This window comes from Trachinotus anak, unplaced genomic scaffold, assembly GCF_046630095.1.
Source record: "Trachinotus anak isolate AG129_WGS33_773 ecotype Australia unplaced genomic scaffold, CSIRO_AGI_Tana_v1 ptg000028l, whole genome shotgun sequence".
Classification (NCBI taxonomy): Eukaryota; Metazoa; Chordata; class Actinopteri; order Carangiformes; family Carangidae; genus Trachinotus; species Trachinotus anak.
In genome coordinates, this window is record NW_027273879.1 from 13,954,489 (window position 1) to 13,974,247 (window position 19,759).

The following is a 19,759-nucleotide window of genomic DNA, read 5'->3' on the forward strand; positions in this document are numbered from 1 at the left end:
TTGGTGTAAACACAGCACAAACGTCTATGCTTATGCATAGCAATGATGGTTGTAGAGAACTGTAACTCACATTGGTTAGAGTAAATAGAAGAGCATAAATGTGAAACTTTGAAACTTTACTTAACAGAGCTAATGACTCAGGATGCTGGACTTGCCTTTGGTCTTGCCTTGCCACACACACACACACACACACACACAGATCTTGGCTATACACACAGCCCATATCATTCTTTATTGAAAAAACACGTTAAATCCAGAAATAATTTTAGGAACATGATGAGAGAGATGCAACGAGTTGGCCAACTGTCTTACAATTGCCTTGACAGTTATCCAAAACTCTGTATGAATAATTTATGTCGATGTTTGGCTTAGTATCACAGTCATTAGTGAGAAAGTCCTTGGCTCAAATCACAGCCACCTGTAGTGTTTCATCATGTTTGTGTAGGTGTCCATCTGGGTGCACAGGTTTCCCTCTGCAGTCCAAAAACATGCAGCTCAGGTGAACTGCAAATTCAGTAAGTTGCCTGTGAATTTGGATGTGTTTGTCTGTTCTGTGGAAAGCTGGTGCTCTGTCCAGACTATTTTTCTGCAACAGGTGTGTGGAAGTTTGCAGCTTGGATTCCTTAGGAACGCAGAAAATCTACATTTCTGGGAACAGGTTGCAGCTTTAGTGGAGGTATAACAATAAAGTCACACAAAACCAGTGTGGTAATTAAAATGGTAGTGTTAATTAAACTGAGTCATCTGTCATCAGTCAAACACATATTTCTTTAAACATTACATAGTTTATTAATTAAAATAATATAAAAATATTTCCTAACACATACATTAGACAAATGTTTTTCTTTAATTGCAGAAGGATCAGAATGATTGATGTTCATACATTTTTTTTTTATATCATTACATCTTATTCAAGTTACACATATGCCACATATTGTCTGTACTGAGTTGTATAGTTTGTCTCAATTAGTTTGTCCGTTGTATAATGTTGTATAAAATCTCTACTACAATGCCCATTGTCATATTAACCCAAACAAAATGAATTGTATGTTCATATATGATGTACATCCTGTAATATATATATATATATATATATATATATATGTGTGTGTGTGTGTGTGTGTGTGTTGGTTTTAGCAGTTGTGTCACAGTTTGTAGTCTATGCAGAAGTTGTTCGGGAACTTCATTATCAGTGGTCTCCACTAGATGGCCATATTGTTTTCAGTTAGGTCAGCTGACATCAGTCAGCTCATCAAATACATCATGTCAGGCTAAAATGACTCCTCACATATTAACATTAATATTCATTCGCTTTCTCAGCCATTCATCCTGATGAGTCATTTTTTGGTTCACTTAGATGAGAACCGTGAAGCTGTAAAACTGTAGGCTATTTGACGTAAAGGCTGAGAAATGGGTCCTAAAAATGCACAACTGTTTTTTGTGTCTGCCAATGTATCCTAAACAAAATATTAGATTTTAGTTATATTACAAAAACAGCACACTAGGCAGCACATTCAGCCAAAGGAAATGCTGTGCAGTAGTCTATATCTAGGTTAAACACAACTGAAATGACATATGCAATCAAATTAATGATGTGTACAATAAAACAATAAGTGTAATCATGTTTTGCTTTGTAAAGGTGACGCCTACCCTGGTTAATATTTTCATTAGGTTCTCCCTCTAAATTAGAATAAGCATGCAAACAACCTCTAACCCCCCAAATAACTTTCCTTCCTGAATACCAATTTATAGGAACACACGTTTTGTAGCATAAACATTTCACAGACAGAAAAAGCACAAGCTTGATGAAACCTCCCCCTGAGTCCAGTCCGGCACAGTGATCCCTGTCAACCCGAGCGGAAGTTAGGTTTTCCTTGACAGGAAACTGTCAGCAGTGTTTTTGTTGCTAGTAGGGACTGTTGTGTTGTGAAAATGGCGACGCCTCGTCGCTCCTCTCAGCAGCAGCAGCCTGGCTCCCTGCTGTCCTCCCCGCCCCGCGGCTCCTCTTTGCCCGTCACCCCTCCTGGCTCTCCGCCGGTACCCGCCGACGATGCCGCCCCGCTTTCCCGCGGAGCCGCGATGGAAAACATGGCAGATGGTGAGGAAACCCCGGCCTCTCCCACCACATCTCCAGCTCTGGCCCTCACCAGCAGCACCAGCAGCAGCAGCAGCAGCAGCACTAGCAGCAGCGCTAGCTCCCCCACCACCACGGAGGGTAGCGGGACCAGCCCTGGCTCTACGCCCGACTCGGGTAGCGGTAACCCGGGCAGTAGCGGCAGTAGCAGCAGTAGCGGCGGCGGAGGTGGCGGTGCTAACGGGGCTTTCAGGGAGCTGTTTGAAGCCTGTCGAAACGGGGATGTTTCGAGGGTGAAGAAACTCGTGGATGCGGTGAATGTGAACGCTAAAGACATGGCAGGACGCAAATCGACACCCCTGCATTTCGCTGCAGGTAACCACAGCGAGAATCACATGTTAAACAAACCAAGGTCTCAATCTCAGGCTGTTTGCTCAGCTGGGCAGCTGCCTTCAGGGGGTGGGAGTGACCAGACAGAAGCTCAGAAACACTGGTCACCAGAGCCATCGGCTGTATGTCTTAACACAAGTTTTCAGGATGACACTGGCAGACAGAATCAGCAGAGAAGAGCTTAAAAACAACAGAGAAAAACATTTGATGTATAATCACAGTTACCGTGCTGGACCCACTTCTTCCTCAGGAACATACCCCCGGGTGTGGCTACATGATTTAGTTTGATTTCAAACGAATATCTGTTTATTTCTGCAGTCAAAACAGCAACTTCCAGTTTCTCTTTACCTTTGTTCCCTTTTGATAATGATTAAAACACCAGTAGATGGGAAGATGACTTGCATTTTATTTGTTGAACGCTTAGAAACCTTCTTAAAATTTGTGAAATATTATTTGAAAACATATTTAAAACAACCTTAAATTATGCAGGGGCTGACATTTAGGTTGTATTTGTCTCCACCAGTCATTCGACAGCAGTGTTGCTGTATAGGCTAGATGGGTAATTTTCTAGGTGATGCAACAGGCTCAAGGCCAGAGAGATGCAACACATAGGTGACATATCCCAGTATACTCAATAATATCATTAACATTTCCTCTGACTGTTTCTTATGAAACAACATATTACAGATAAGCTGCAAGGGGCCTATCTGCATCTGAGTCGGCTTTTCAAAATGTACAAGTGGTTGAGACAGTGTTAAAAAAACGGGCACATATTCAGTGAGACTCTTTGTGTTGATACATGGCATGTAATGAGCAGGTGAACATTAGCAAGAAGAAAGTTTGCAGACATGCCTGCGGCACAACAACCAAAACAATTAAGAGCCTTTGGTTTGGCTTCCATCAAAACACAGTGTATTCATTCTTGCCACAAGCAAAACGTAGAGCAGACTTGAATCAAGGAAGGAAAATGGTTGAAATAAGTATTGAAAGTGCTTGTATTGTCTTTAGCTCTTCTAATTCAGACTTCACTGTTTTTAATTCTGTCATCAGTGCCGATAAAACAAAGAAAAACATGCACAGCTGTTTTACATCTCAGGTCTTTCTAAACCTCAGCAGCTTGAAGAACAGATTCTCACGAGTCCCACGACACGTCTGCAGTGAAGACATAACAAGCTTCACACGTACGGCTGCTGCAAGTGCTTTACAATACAAATAAACCAGAACTGAACAGAAGAAGAGAAATTAGAATAAAGTATTGATTCTTACCCTGAAAAAGGAATAGAGTTACAATGATGAAAGTACAGCTGATGTAGAACAAGACATAAAATAAACAGCATAAAAATCCCTATTAATACACAGTACTAATAGCTTGTGAATGTTATTTTAGCTGTCTGGTGTCTTAATTAAACTGCTGCTTTGACCAACACTCATCTCTCTCTGCTCCTGCGTCAGGTTTTGGGCGGAAAGACGTGGTGGACCACTTACTTCAGACGGGGGCTAATGTGCACGCCCGGGACGACGGGGGTCTGATCCCTCTTCACAACGCCTGCTCGTTCGGTCACTCTGAGGTGAGACTTCACCCAGGAACTTTTCAGTGTGATTGCTTGTTGACTCGGCCGTTTGTATGCTCAGGATGGATTATTCTGTCGCTGTTTAAAAGAGACTCTGTCTAAACATGCAGATCTGCTGTGGGTTGTCTGTGGACTGTAACGTGCACACTCAGCCTTTGAGATCGCAGTGAGAAAAACGTTCATTTCCATCGCCGCTTTAATAATCTGGTCGCCCCCCCCCTGCCCGATGATGCTTTGGATTATCTGACAGATGTGCCACAGCTTTTTTCCGTCCTCCTGACCATTAACGGCAGCGATCAATCTAGTGTTTACAGGTTCAGATGTTTTAGAGGCTTTTGGAGCTTTGTTGGAGAGCACTTCTGTCAGAAAAGTGCCGCGCTGACGGAGCTGCATAACCACAGTGATGATTAGCATTGTGATGAGAGTAAAAACACTGTCCAAACTGAAACCAGTCATTCAGCAACTACACAGCTTAACCTCTGACAGTGGTTGCTTTTTTTTTTTTTTACTGTCCTTTTTTTTTTATGTTTTTTTTTTTATTTTAAATTTTTTGTTTATTTGGTTTAAGTGGGATTTTAACACTTAAACCAAAAGTGTGGTGGGTGGCAGTGGAAAGTCTCTGCTGGTAAATGGGCGGTTGAACCCTTCAAGTTGGGAATGAGCCGCTGCTTGAGGTAAAAAGACTATTTGGGTAAAAATAGTGGTTTTCATGAGTGAGCTGAAGATGGTGTGAGATTGTCAGGCGCTGACTGACTGAAATGTGTCAAGAGCGTTAAATAAAAAAGAGTTTGCACTGAATGCTTGAACAAGGAATCAGGAGACTATATATGTCCAAAATGTTTCAAGGTAACACTGAACCCTGAAGCACTGACAAGAATATTTTGTTAACTTAAAAACTGATTCTGTCAAAAAAAAAAAAAAAGGTTTATATTTCTTTATCTAAAATCATGAAAAAAAAAAAAAAAATTCGGTATCATCTTCATACCAAAATATTGTCACTGGCATCCAGAAATTTCAAATTAGTGTTAGCTGAGCTTCATCTAGTGTTAGTTAAACCAAGAGGCTTCACAACATGACGCAGTGTTCGTGTTCATTGCTTGATTAAGGTTTACCAGCTTGAGTAGGGGGAAAAAAACATGTGTTTTGGGATAAAAAAGTATCTGAGGTTTGATGGGTTTTTTTTTGCCAAAGAAAGAGTCAATGCAGATGTTCTATGTGTGTCGTTGTCAGGTGGTGTCCTTGTTGCTGTGTCAGGGGGCCGACCCCAATGCTCGAGACAACTGGAACTACACACCGCTACATGAAGCTGCCATCAAGGGCAAGATAGACGTCTGTATAGGTAAGTACAGGAAAGCACACACTGCAGTGTATAAACTATCATTATCATACACATGACTTGCGACATGTCTGATTTTGCGCTGAGTGTCAGTTTGTTTACAACACATCGGTCAGTGGGATTTGGAGGTCTGATTATTCAGTCAGTCACAGTCAGACTGAATTGGCCTGACGTGTGAAGAGAACAGAAACAGAAAACAAAGATCTTTTGGGTGCAATAAAAGTCACTGGTTCCTCCTTGACAGTGCTAAATGTGTTTTATCATTTGTGGTGAAAATGCTTTGGTTATTTTTTAGATATGGAATCAAATGCGAAAGTCAAGTTTGTGTCTGTGAGTAACTTTGTTTCGAATGCCTCCGCCCTCAACCCCACCAAAGCCACAACCTGGAGTTCTGTCTAATCACACAGTAATTTTAGAAACTATTATAAACCACCCACACACTCAATGCTATTATTTTCCATTAAACATAGAGCCGCAAATCACCTGTAAATTGCAATTACTGTGTTACCGCTTATTCTTAAACCCTCACAGGGGACAAAAGAGCATTGATTTCTGTGTCCCACAATATATGAGCTCCCCTAATTAAAAAAGGTGAAACAACAACACAGGCTCAGTTCAGACAGAACATCAGCAGCATCAGCAGCAGCAGCAGCAGTTCTTCTTTAAAGGTGAACTGAAGAATAGAGAGAGGCTGGGCCACTGATCCCTGGGGAAAGTCAAGATGCACCTCAGCATGAAAGCCGTCCGAGCAGTCAGTTGTAGGATAATCTTTATGATCTTAATGGAAAGGCATTGCTCTGTATGAGTAGTAATAACAAAAGACGGCAACGATAGCCGGCGTCACCTTGCTTGGAGTGCTGCGAGCAACAAGGCTGACAAGTTGCGTCAGTGATTTTCAGTCCTACGGTACCTGCTGCAGAATGCCTGGGCCCTGGCTGACTGCAGAGCAGCAGGGGGCTCTGTGGCAAACTTCATCCTAATGTCCAGGCTTGGAGCATTCATTGATTCATCAGTGATTATGAATGACGCTGAAACCGAGCTAAAAGAAGTTATCTGTGTTGCTGCAGTTGAGTGACACGCAATAATTCGTTTTTGCCTTCATTCGCTCAGACTCGCTGTTGATTTCCAATCTGAGCAGTATTAACATGAAAAGCATCCGGGAAGAAGAAAATCTCGACATATCAGACGCTTAACTTTGTACTCAGACACAGCAGGATACAAAGAACACACAATACAAAGAGAGGATTTAATTCAGAATACATGATGACACGCTGCGTTACGACCTGTTCTGAAACACTTCGAGGTTCATGAATTCATTCATGATGCCGGATTGAACAGCCTGACTGCTGTGTGCAACGCTAAGTCTCCCAGTTGGTTTGTTTTTTTAGCTCCGTACCAGCTTGTTTTAACCTCTCAATGGATCTAATGCAAGAACCACTTGCATGAAAAGATTCGTTCTGTAGTTGCACATAAAAGTGATTGAAGCGAATTTGTGGCATTCACCAATTCTCTCACACTTATAATTTTCTCTCAGAGATGAATGCGATTCACAAGAGGTTCAGACCTGATGTATGCAGACTGTCTCTCCCCACAGTGGACCAAAAAAACCACTCGTTTGACTTGATGCCTTAATTTGAATGAATTTGGAGATTAAATAAACATCATTTAAAATGAATATAATGTTCACCATATCATTATCATTGCACCAGTTTTAGGTTTTTATTGGCATATTAGCATGGCAGCTTATACATTTTCACATCACTCTCTTGTGCAGTGTCAACACTGACACTAAGCTAATACTAAATTTGTCAAGCTCCTCTGTTATAAGTTCTTGTCTTTACTGGCTTTCATGAATGAAACTTGCCCGCAGATGGAGTGGGGAAGGCAGCCATTTATATGACAAGCAACTTATGAGATGTTTGTGCAGTTGAAAGTGAATTGATGAATCTGACTTTGAAGAGTCGTACGAGCAAAGCTCCCAGAGAAAGGTGAGATTTCGGATAAGAATGTGAAAATGTTCCTGCGTGAATCCCATTGTCTTGGACTTACAAAGACCGGGCTTTGGCAGGAGCGTGGTCATGTAGAGGATGTGCCTCCTGCCAGCTCTTATCCAAACACTCAGCTAGTTGTTTGGAGGCCACACTTTTTAGTTCAGCTGTGCGCTACAACAGCGTTACGCTGAAGGACACAGACGACTCACTCTGCTGTTAAAGGCTGCTCTGACTGACCCAGAAGTGAGCATCCTTGACCGCAGCAACAAGGGGACATTTCTCTGTGTTACCTTGGAAAAGCGACAAAACATAAAGCAGGATTAATGCCCACGTCCATGTTTGAACATCTATTTTGAGCAAGGCCTTCATGAATCAAAGGCACTGTTGCTTTAGATTTAACCAGGAAACAATATCGACATGATGATTTTCTGTGAGTGTTGAAAATCAGGAACATTTTGGGTAAAGTAAAACCACTCAGACAACGTTAAAGGTTTTATCACAACTTACCTTTGTTTTGTTTGGGGGGGGGGACAAGTGAAGAAAAAAGTGACTTTGTTGCATTTTTTATGTTTGGTTTGCAGACCTAACTGCACAGTTACAAGCGAAGCAAAGCATGTAAACAGAAGTCAGATGACCCCCTGTGGCCTGTGTTTTGGACAGAGTTTTGTGAGGCTGTCGTCCTGCCAGGTTGGATTAGATTTGGCAGCTGAATGAGAATCAAATCAGCTCTCATTCGACTGTAACTGCAGCTCTGCCCTCTTCCCTGGTGTTCGGACAACTTGAGTAAAAAAAAAAATGAATCTCATTACCAGACCTGCATCTCCTTCAAGCTTATGGTCTGGAGAAAATCTCATCAACAAACTTGGGATAAGAAGATCTTGGAAATCCCAAGGCAGCCATACGATTGGCTCTGAGTTTGAAAAAAAAAACAAAAAAAAACGCCTCCATAAATTGCAGTTCAGTACACACTGTAGCTGTCCCCAGTCCTCAGTGTTATTTTACATGTAATCAATTTGACCATAACCCACCAAGACTGCACCTCTTTCTGACATTTGTTCTTGAATTTCTCCACACATCAGTGAGATGGATTAGATGGAGTCAGGATTAGTTTTTATGTTATTAGGGGTCTGTTGTTCATCATTTGTTTTTTTTTATTAATCGTCTGCTCTATGAAATGTCAGAGAAAAAAAAAATGCCATCACAATCCAAGTCTAAAACGAAATCTTTAAATTGCTTTTTTTTTTTTTTTGTACATTGAAAGATATCCAGAATTGTTATACAAAACAAAACATGGTTTCACATTTGAGAAGCTGGAAGCAGCTATAAATGATTTTTGAATGAATGACGAACAGATGGAACAGTTAGAGCACCATGTGGCACATGAACCAGTTTCACCTCATCAGTTTGAGGTGTTTCATGCGTACTGTGTATTTGTTGCCACAAGAATTTGGACAATCTTGTTGCAAACTGAGCAAAAGCAAATGCTCTGCAGCTCCGCTCAGTTTTTACTCACAGTGACAGCACAGGAAAAGAAGTTCCTTCTCTTTATTATGTAAGGTGGAGGCTTTGACTTTTTGCCAAGTCCGTGCCTAAAGCTGTTCGGCGAAATGTTAACTTGTGCAAAAGGCCACCAACGAATATGACAATGTAGATTTAGACCACCTGTGAAGCAGCTGCAGGAAAGGTTAAGACTGCCAACACTGCACCTGCCTGCTGTTTGACTCCTGTTGTCTGCTGCTGTCATTCTTCAGCGGCACTTTGCACCCATGAAGTGACCATTTTTGTTTTTCCCCAATTTATTATACACACTTAAAAAAAACAAACAAACTACACTTCAGATGAGTTCAGAGTTCATCTCATTTTTTTCATCACAGGCAGTCATAAGATAACTGTGGCAAATCTGACATTGTCCTGAAAACTAATCCTGTTCAAAAAGGGATTTGGGTTTTTCAGAGAAGGCTTTTGCAGGTATTACAGACAAGCTGTGCCCATTAGAGACAAAAACTGAAATCACAAAATTAGACGCTGACAGTTACACATGAATTTGAAACTAGATTTCCTGATTTTTTTTTTAACCGTTTTACTTGTTTAAACATGAGTTTGTGTAGCTACATGGTTGTGCATCAGACTGTAATTATTATAATATCTTTATTCTCTCGCTGTTTGGTATCACTATCAGTGTGTGTGTGTGTGTGTGTGTGTGTGTGTGTGTGTGTGTGTGTGTGTGTGTGTGTGTGTGAGTGTGAGCGAGATCACTTGTGTATGTGGAGGATTGGTGCAGAGCTAAATCATATTTTTGTTGAGGCGTGAGTGGGTGACTAAGGTCTGCGTCAGTGCTGGCAGAGACACACACACACACACACACACACACACACACACGTGCGCATACGTGCACACAGCATTACACACATGCCTGGTTGTCTTCTCTTCTTCTCTGCTGGGTGTAAGCAGCAGGGTAGTTTGAAGTGTACACAAGTCAAAGAGCAGGTTCACCGGGAGCCGCTCGGCAATCACAATAGTGGGAAGTGAGATAGAGAGGAAGGCAGAGCAGAGCAGCGACATTAGTGCCCTCAGAAGAGCTCATTTACACCAAACTACTGAGCACAGGCTGAGTTTGTAATTCAGCTCATACCTGTTTGGTTTTCACATTTCTCTTCTCTTCTCTTCTCTTCTCTTCTCTTCTCTTCTCTTCTCTTCTCTTCTCTTCTCTTCTCTTCCTTTTTCTCTTCTCTTCCTTTTTCTCTCCTCTTTTTTCGTTTCCTTTCTTTCTCCCCTCTCCTCTCCTCCTCTCTCCTCTCCTGTTGTTTCTTTTCTTATTTTCCATCTCCTCTCCTCTCCTCTCCTCTCCTCTCCTCTCCTCTCCTCTCCTCTCCTCTCCTTTTCTCTCCTCCTCTCTCCTCTCCTGTTGTTTATTTTCTTATTTTCCATCTCCTCTCCTGTTGTTTCTTTGCTTGTTTCTCCCTCCTCTTCTCTTGTTTTCTTTGTCCTCTCCTCTCTCTCTCTCCTCTCCTCTGATTTTACTACTCCCTGCTCCCTCTCACAGTCTCTCTTTCACACAAACACTCTTGTTTTGCTCTCCCTCCCCTCTTTTCGTCCTCTACCTCTCCCATCCTCTCTGCCCCCCCCCCCCTCCCCCCACCATCCCGCTCTTCCCATCCCTCCTCTCCTCACTCATCTTACTCTCCGCTGCATCGCTCAGTCAGTCGGAGAGGCGAGAGTCTCTCCGCTCGCACTGCCTGCCCGCTTCGTCGCTGCCGCTGCTTCTGCTTCCTGGATTAGCTGTAGCTCCTCGTCTCTCCCTTCCTCACTCATTTAGATTTATTCTCCCAGCCTGACCACAGCCTTCCCTCCCTCATCCGTGGAAGTGTGATGTGGTTTGTAGCTGGTCACGTAGCGCTTTTGTGAGGTTCCTCTGTTTCTCTGGCGGCGTGGTCTAGCGCAGCTTTTTCGCTGCTCTTGTTGTGACATGTCTGTTTACATCAGCAGCATGGCTCGCAGGGCAGGGGCAGCCAGGGGCAGCCGAGGGAGCAGCGCTAGCAACAGAGGAGGAGCAGCTGGAGGAGGAGGAGGAGGAGGAGATAAATGTGAAGCAGGACTTGCAGAAGGGCTGCCAGGAGAACCAGGAGACAGAGCCAGGGGAGGAGAAACAGGGGGGATAGCAGAGGAGCAAGTGAGAGAAAAAGGTCCAGGAAGAGCAGTTTATGGAGCAGGATGTGGCTCAGTAGCAGCGGCACCAGGAGGAGGATCAGGAGGAGGAGGAGGACTGGGAGGAGGTGTGTGTCGGGGTGTTTGTATGTCAGTCCAGGAGCTCAGCTACTGTCTGTGTCTGCCCTGTTGTTGTACAGTGCTACTGCAGCATGGAGCCGACCCCAACATCCGCAACACCGACGGCAAGTCTGCCCTGGACCTGGCTGAACCCTCCGCCAAGGCCGTGCTCACAGGTCAGTGTCCTGCCTGCGTTTGTATCTGTTGAAAGTCTGTGTTTCTTTCTCTTTTACTATCCATAACCTGTATGCTGTTTCACATTGCTTGTTGTTGTTCTTGTTGTTGTTTGTTTATATCTTTCCTCTTCTTGTTTTTTTTTGTTTGCCTTTTCCCCCACCTCCTGTCTTTTCCTGTAAGGCTGCACATTTCCCCTTCTGTCTTCATGATCACATTTTGTCCACAACATCAAAACCGACATTCATTCCCTCATTTTGTCGAAGGCTGCAGGCAGCATCACCTTTTTTTTTTTCTTTTTCTCTCCGTCCATCACCCTCTCATGTTGCAAGGCTGTGCTGCTCATGTGATCACCACACTTATTATTCAGACCTTTTGTCCAAGGCTGTACACACATCGGTCACCACATCACATTTTCTCCGTTCGGCGCTCGGCCTCTCTCCAAGGCTATAATCAGCCGTCAGAAGTGTTTGTGTGTCTGCTTTCTTTTCTCCTCTCTTTTTTTCCCCCTTTGACTCCTCTTCTGGCTGAGGTTGCACTCATTGATCAGCTACTCGATAAACTAGCTCACTGTGTTGGATTTTTGGTTTTCGTGCCTTTATTGTCCTTCCTTGCTTTCTATTTTCCCCCCTCTTTCCTTCCTGTCCTGTCATGTCTTGCTGACAAATACAGGAATAACCAAAGCAATGAATGACACAGCAGACATTTATTCAGTGGTGTGTGTGTGTGTGTGTGTGTGCTGCCAAATGACAAATTAAAAACATAATTAAATGCAGTTTGAGACTTGAAGAACCTCACACCTCCCACCTCATCCATTAGGTACTACTGTGGACTAGTGAGAGCCCGGGAAAGCCTTGATCATCATCGTCATCATCGTCACTATCGTCATTGGGTTTAACTGATGTGGGGTTTTTGAAGGCCAGTAATGGTACTTGTAGAAAGATCTATTAGAATTCACATCTCATAGATTTCTACCTTTTCACACCAGAACACTCACTGTTCATATGTTCAGTGTTTCCCTACATGAAAACACCCAAAAAAAAAAAAAAATACAAGTATACAAGTGGAAAAAACAAAAATCCTTGAACTAATAGGAGAGCTGTGGCAGCCAACACAGGACACTAAAAGTTTGCAGTGAAACTCCGACTAATTTACTGGTTCTGAGATTGTTACCGGCTCTGAAAGGCAGCAGGACTCATTACACCTATTCAGTAGCAGCGGAAGCACCGGGACACAGTTTCAGTCTTCAAATGAGGAGCTAATTAAAAATATATGTCTTATGAATGAATTATTTCTAGTATTTTTTTTTTTCTTTTTTGCGGTTTCTCCTTAATCAGGCAGCTGAATGTACAGACACACAGAAACTTTTTTCCAGGTTTTTCTGTCTGATTTTTGTTTTATGTTTTCCACCTTTCTTCTTTGCATATCAGCACTTCTCATCCTCACGCAGTCTGATGAACTTCTTCGTGCCATATTGCATCTGTGCATGCGGGCTGATCAGCTGTGAGTCTTCTCTGTTTAGATGGGTGTAAAGGTTTTCAGACAAGGTTCTTATTGAACTAAATGAGTTATGTTTTTTTGTTTGCAGTAGTGGGTAAGTAAAGAGAATTTTAAATTCAAAAATCTCTCTGTCTGTGTTCACCGTCTCCCACTGTCTCTCTCTGGGAATCGACACTGGCTCTAAATCAGTTTTTGCAACACCACTTCTGTGTTTACACTGGGTTACATCATCAATTCCCCTTGTTTGGCCTCTGTGGTAAATGAGATAAACCTCGAGATACCGCAGCGAGGAGCAGTGCACTGTCAAAACATGAGGGCCAATATCACCACAGCCATCCTGTGAAAAATTATTGTCCTTGCCGGCTAGAACTAAAATGAGGTTGTTTGGTGTCAGGATTATTGAACATTTCCGCATGCGGCGCAGTTAGCCTCCTCACCCCGTCTCAGTATCAGCCGCGATACAAGTTTTACATCGGAGTTGTCATGTAAGTGCGATTTATGAGCAGTAAAACTAAAGGATTCAGCACAGGAGTAATTTAACTGCTAGATAGAAATCAAAGGTGATAGAAAATCAAACATTGCGCATTTAGTCATACGAGTGTGTGCGTATAGTATGGAATGACTCATGGCGCCTAATAGTGTGGACAACAGACTGACTGAGACAGCCTCAAACACATAGCTGTGCAGACTTTGAAGTACACTCAGTGCTGCTGTCTTGTTTGTTTGTTGACATGGCGCACTAGCAGAGGTCATAACAGGGGCGGGGATGGGCAGGATGGGGTAGGGAGGGGTGGCGGAGGAGGAGATTGAGACGAAGATACTGCATGAACTATGGGAATTTTAAATATTGTAGTTTTGCCCACTGATCTGACCCATTTAGTCAGCAGGGTGTGACACACACAGCTCACAGACGCTATCAAGGAATTGATAAGATTTTATTGCTACCAGTGCCATTATTAATTCTGCTTGTCTGAACGATTCTCTATCCATACCCTTAATGATTCCTGATGAGTTTTCTTTGTGGAAAGAAAGTAGGCCTACACAGCTTTTCAGCATCCATGCAGCTGTTTTGTCATCTCTGAGTCTGAACACAGGCTATAGCAACAGTCTGTCTGTCAGCATCTAATGGATGGTCAGCTAGCCGGCTAGTTAGTCTCAGAGTATATTTGTACAGCATTTGTTTCCATTGAGGTTTTCAGTGGCAGTGGCGCTTGTGTGTAGAGTGTCAAATATTCCCATGTTGCGCATAATATTTTCTAGTTCTAGTTTCTAGACTTCCTCTTTTTTATTCTTCTCCTCCTTGCTTTTAAGGCGTTTGGAAAACATTGTTGTGGTGCATTACCATCACAACTGGAAGGGAGTGTCGATCAGGAAATGCACTGATCCTCATTTGCAATATGAAAGGAACCGCATGTGAGTCCAGTGGAGAAAAGTCCACAGCTGTCCCTGGATTAGGACGCAGAAAGTGCCTTACGACCGGCTCCCGTGGCGTACAGAGCTGAAGTGTGGGCTCATATTAGCTTCCACAGTGAAAACGGCACTAAGGAGATCGACAGGAGCCATAAACAAAATGTGCCTTTCCAAAATCAAACACTCAGTAAACACAATGAATCTATAAACAATTAGACTGATGTACAGTTAACGGAACAGCAAACGACTTTTGTTAAATGTGTGAGTTGTGTTTAAGTTTCCTTCAGTGTCAAAGTAATCCAGTGATAGTTTCCTGTACGTCCATGGTCGCACTGCAGATAGGAACTGCTAATAGCTAATTTGGCATAGTTTTGATGGTGCCAACTTTCTAAAATTCCTATAAATAAATATCTGCTTAAAAAAAAAAAAAAACAGAGCGCCCAGTTTTGTTTGAGGGGACCTGCAATGTGAGACTTTAATTACCCCACTTTTAGACCACATTTATTACAGCCATACAGACAGGAAAAATCTATGAAAAAATCTACAATTTAAACCAGCAACTAGGCATATGATGCAGATCCATATCCCATTTATCACCTTTTCTGTCCAAACCTGTGAGAACCCACTTAAATCACTCTTAGTGTGCAGCACACATCGCACTCAGTTATGAGACATGGTTTTCCCGGCTCAAAGTGCGGCTGAGGTTGTACCTCAACAGCGACCTACTGAACCTTGATTTATTTTTAAAATGGAAATAAATTTTTATCAGCAGCCTAAGAATCTCTCCCCTGTATAATAGTGAGAGGGGATTTGGTCTGAAAAGGTGTTCTGATTTACATAAAATAGGGGCCGTAACAGACATTTTTGTGCAGCAGACATTTTAACTTGTCATTGCAGGGAAAGCACAGGTTTAAATAATAACATTAGTAATGGTTCAGTTCCACTTAGGCGATCCATTAAGCCATGTCAGTGAGCCATCATGCACAATACCAGGACCTTGGAACTGGATCGCCGACCTGAAATGTGCAAAAGACGCATTAGAGGGTCGCAAAACGGTACAGATAGAGGATAGAGCTAAAAACACCCAGAATGTGACTGAATACTCGCTGCCTCACTCGGCTCCAAAGCGAGCAGATGGGTGTGTTTCGCAATTTTAATGAAAAAGACAACAATATGACATTTAAAAGAACAGCAAAATGTCCCCTCTCTGTTTTCCGCAGCTGCTGTTTCCACAGGCAGCCACCGATGCATTCAGGTGAAAATAAGCAGTTAACAGGGAAACCAGTTGATCCATAACACCAGCACTCCGACTCTCCGCTCCATCATCGGTCCTTTTCTCCTGCAGTGGCTGTTCTGGTGCTCTGTGGATCAGATCTGAAAAATTTACTGCATCTTGTTAGTAACGTGAATTACTCTTTGGGCGACACCAATTACCTAAAATATTTATCGCCCTGTTACATTGTCTGTTCACCTAGTGCCAGCCTGGAGTGGCTCTACTGTAGTAATTATTGTCACCAGTGATTCAGTTAATGCAGGTTTTTGGTAAAGATAGCATAAATTCTCTGTCCAGGAAAAACGCTCTAAGACTGTAAATGTGAGCATATCTAATTACATGCGTGTTTGTGTATTCGTAGCCTCTGCATACCGTTCTACAGTGATGCCCTGCATACGCTTTTTTCCTCCCCGTCCTATATGTTCTGTGTCTATGATTTAGAGGTTCTGCTCTGTTCCTCATCTTTGCCGCAGGCCAGCGCAGCTTCCAGCTCCAGTCTGGTGTGATGGAAGTTTATATTGACCCATAAATTAGCTCCACTGCTCCACCACATCCAACAAACTGCTCTCAGAAATGACTCTCTTCCCTGTTAAGCTGGGGATGTGACAAGGAAAGATGGAGAAAATTCCTCTGTCTTTTTTTTTTTTTTTTTTTTTAAACCCAGCTTAAAACACCGTCACACAGACCCTACGCATGAGTTTTGTGTGTTTTAGTATTTTGTGAAGTTGCCTATCATACAGTAAAAACAGAGGCAGGGCAGAACCGTGTTGATTACAGGTCTCTGTTCAGTTTACTGTACTCACCTTACTCACGTGCCACCCACATACGCCTCTATTCGCACACAACCAGGGAATCCTGCAGACTGTTGCTCTACTGAGACACCACTATTTACACCACACCAGGGGGCAGACTCACATGCACAACTGTACTTCCCACGTAGTGAATTTGATGAGAGAAGCCTGGGCGATATGGGCTTCTCAACAGTGTTTGCAGAGGCGCAATGAGCTTGTAAAGATGGATGCTATATATAGTGTTATTGGTTGGATGTGTTTTCAGACAGATTATACAAGCTCTGGACCAGATGACTCTTACAGCCCATCCAAAACAGAATGTATTACCTGTCAGAATCTGCCTTTGCAGTATGAGTCGTGCAACATATAATCGAATAAATCTGATAGAAATATGAATTTTTCAAAGCTAAAAAAAAAAAAAAAAAAATCCAAGACGTATTTGCCTTGTAGTGTAAAAGCATAGAGAGTAGCAAGTTAATTATATTGTTCCTTATCAGGTTACAAAGGAGGGCATGGGCAGATTTGCTATGAGATTAGTCTATCACTTAATGGTCAGTGGCCACTAGGGCTAAATTTGGACGGTCTGTGGTACACAACGTTTATCAGATGTTGAAGCGAGGCTGGTACGCTAAGACCTGATTTATGGTCCTGCGTCAACGGTTGAGGAACGCTACACAAATTTGCATTTGTGATCAGGCAAAGTCATTTTCTGCACAGCCCTGAGGCGCTGCTCTCTATCACAAACTGACTGAGAAGATAAATTCTGGGTAGCCTGTATAAACAACTGTGCACAACCCGCTCATTTATAGGTAGTGTTTTGATGGACACAGTATTTCACAGAATTTCTTTAAAACTGGTACACAGGAGAGACATTGAGACAAACCTGACGTGAATCAGGATAACAGGATAACGCTGAAACGCAGGGTAACAGTTGCAAGAGCCGTCAAGTCAGCAGACCGACTCGGTTGTGTCCGTTTCAAGGCGATACCTGTCTGAATTAACATTCACTAACATTAGCAACCATAAGCTACTGTTCACACCAGACCAAGTACAACTGGAGCAGCAAAACTCCTTAGTGCATCGATTCATTTAACATTTCATTTATAAGAGGAAAATTGTTATATTTAGTTTGATCTTTTATGATATGAATCTCATACCTTAATTGTCTCTTAAATTTTACCATCTGCATTTATTCTGGTAATAAACACAGGAGCGTTATGTAACAACCCAAGTTTTGAGCAGTCGCCTCGTGTACTGTGTTTCACCCTAGCATCTCTATTCAACTGGAAATACATTGAAATAATGAAACAGGATACCTTTGCAGTGCCGTTATCTAATTAATTAAGCTATCTTTGCAAACCCAATTGATGTTTTGATCTCAGCTGCTTTAGATCTTCTGCTGAAAGCCACTAGAAAAGGCGCGGCTTATCTCAGTTCTCTAGTCGCGCTGTCCACTTGTGTGTCACTGAAGTACTGACCAAACAGACCAAATCCTACACACACACTCCAACTTTAAAAAGGGTTAATGCTAACTTAAGCGAAGCTACCACTGTCACTCAACAGCTCCTGTATGTAACACATTTTAGACTTCAAATCAAACTACTGGTCACGCGCAAATATCCAAGAGACATACTCCAACTGTTGAATTCTCGAATCCCCAGTTCTGAGCGCAGTTGTGGTCCCTTAATAATCTACATTGTCCCAACAGCCAACGCAGGTTGTTCCAGCATTCTTGCACCAATGTGTGAGTGTTACCAAAAGCCTGAAGTATCTGTTAAGCAGACTGCAGATAAGTAATCGAGAGAAACATGCAGCGATGATGTGAAAAGCCCCAGAGGAGCCAACTTAGGAAACAAAAGGATCACCACAAGCATTTTTCTGTACATCCGTCTTTCCTGTCGCTGGTGATTGATCTTCCTCTGGCTGGAAAGCAGTGATTAGGACACTTTCATCAAGTTGTATCTGCCCTTGACGACTCTTTGTCTTCTTCCCTCCTCCCTCCATCGCCTATTTTCTTCACTCATCAATTATGGCGTTGTTTAATGAGCTTGCAAGTACAGCGTGTACTCCATCCACTCCTCATCCTCACACCAGCCTCGGCGCTGTGCGCTCTCCCTTTGACACGTCATCTGTACTCTTTGTCCTCATGTCCCCTGCTGTCTCTCACCTGTCTCAAGCTCTGGACCAATCAGACTCATCATCTTTTCCCCTCTGATATTTGTCATCTACTCTCCCTCTGCCCCCCACTTGAAATGTCTCACTCTGCCTCAGTCTCTTTAAATCTCTGACAGTAATATGATTCTAGTGTTATATCAGTCTGTGACGTACACACAGATGAGGCACTGATGCATCACAGACCTCAAGTAACTGTGAAAAATGGTCCTTGAATTTAGTTTTTGTCAGGCGAACGTTGCTGATCAACATCACTGCTAAAATAAGATCAACTAATCTTCAGGACTAAGGCTGTCTCTCCACTAAATTTCAGCTAAATACTTGTTAGTAAAATCTTAACACTAAGATCTTAGTAACAAATAGAAACATACAGCAGCTCTGTGTAATGTCTCTGTTAGAGGTGATTTATGTGTTAATCTCCCTGAGACTGTTTTAATTTTCTGCAGTTTAAACCTCTCATTGTTGATTCCGTCTGCATCTTTGGTGCTAAGCTCTCACAGCTTTGTTTGTTGTGTCTCAAAAAAGGAAACAAACTATGTTAAGACTTTTCTATGTATATATATATATATATATATATATATATATATGTAGAAGAAGAAGAGGCTTTATGCTGTAGATGCTGTTATTTCAGCCTCAGGCTAGAGGACAGAAAGAGTGACAGGTGTGTGGGTTTGAACTTTGAGCCACTGAGGGGGAGGAGGGCGTGACTAACACTACACTTATTGCACAAAGGTGAAGTGTTACATATTTTGCTGAGACCAAAAGTGCTGTTCAAAGTATTGGCAACTTTATTATAAGAAACACAGAGCATAGCGTGGAGGACAGGAGACTAAAGGAATATGTTAGCTTTGGCTCAGTTGTTAGTGTTAGCATGCTAAAATGTGCTAATTAGCACCAAGCTCAGCTGTACATTACAGCAGCACAGCTGAGTTACGGCTGTGACTACTGATTATAAATCATTAATCTTTCTTGTTTAGTTTGATCGACAGTTGAAAATCTAAAGGAAATCAATTTACAGTGATATAAAGCAGAGAAACTCAGCACATCCTCACATCTTGAGAAGCTGCACTGAGCAAATGTTTGGCATCTTTCCTCTATAAATAATTTATCTATCAGCTGATAACGGAACAGAAGAATAAAACCGATGAGGCCAATATTTTACCTTGAATGCTCGTTGTTTGTCTTGAATGCTCGTTGTTTGTCAGTGCACGTGGCGTCATTTACTTGCTGTAAACCTTTAGATGTGGACGATTGAAGCGTCTTTTTGAAAGCCTATAGCTTAGGACAGTTGACAGAGAAAAAAAAAAGAAAA

General features: G+C 42.4%; 1 protein-coding gene across 1 annotated transcript in view; it reads left to right on the forward strand.

Moving 5' to 3' along the window:
* The first annotated feature begins 1,914 nt into the window (after nt 1–1,914).
* LOC139611272 (poly [ADP-ribose] polymerase tankyrase-1-like) overlaps nt 1,915–19,759 on the forward strand; it is an 82,810-nt gene continuing 64,965 nt past the window's right edge. The window contains exons 1-4 of the mRNA XM_071465788.1: nt 1,915–2,449; nt 3,917–4,032; nt 5,266–5,374; nt 11,208–11,303. Coding sequence (XP_071321889.1) covers nt 1,933–2,449; nt 3,917–4,032; nt 5,266–5,374; nt 11,208–11,303 — 838 coding nt within the window. The 5' untranslated portion in view covers nt 1,915–1,932. The remainder of the gene's footprint in view (nt 2,450–3,916; nt 4,033–5,265; nt 5,375–11,207; nt 11,304–19,759) is intronic.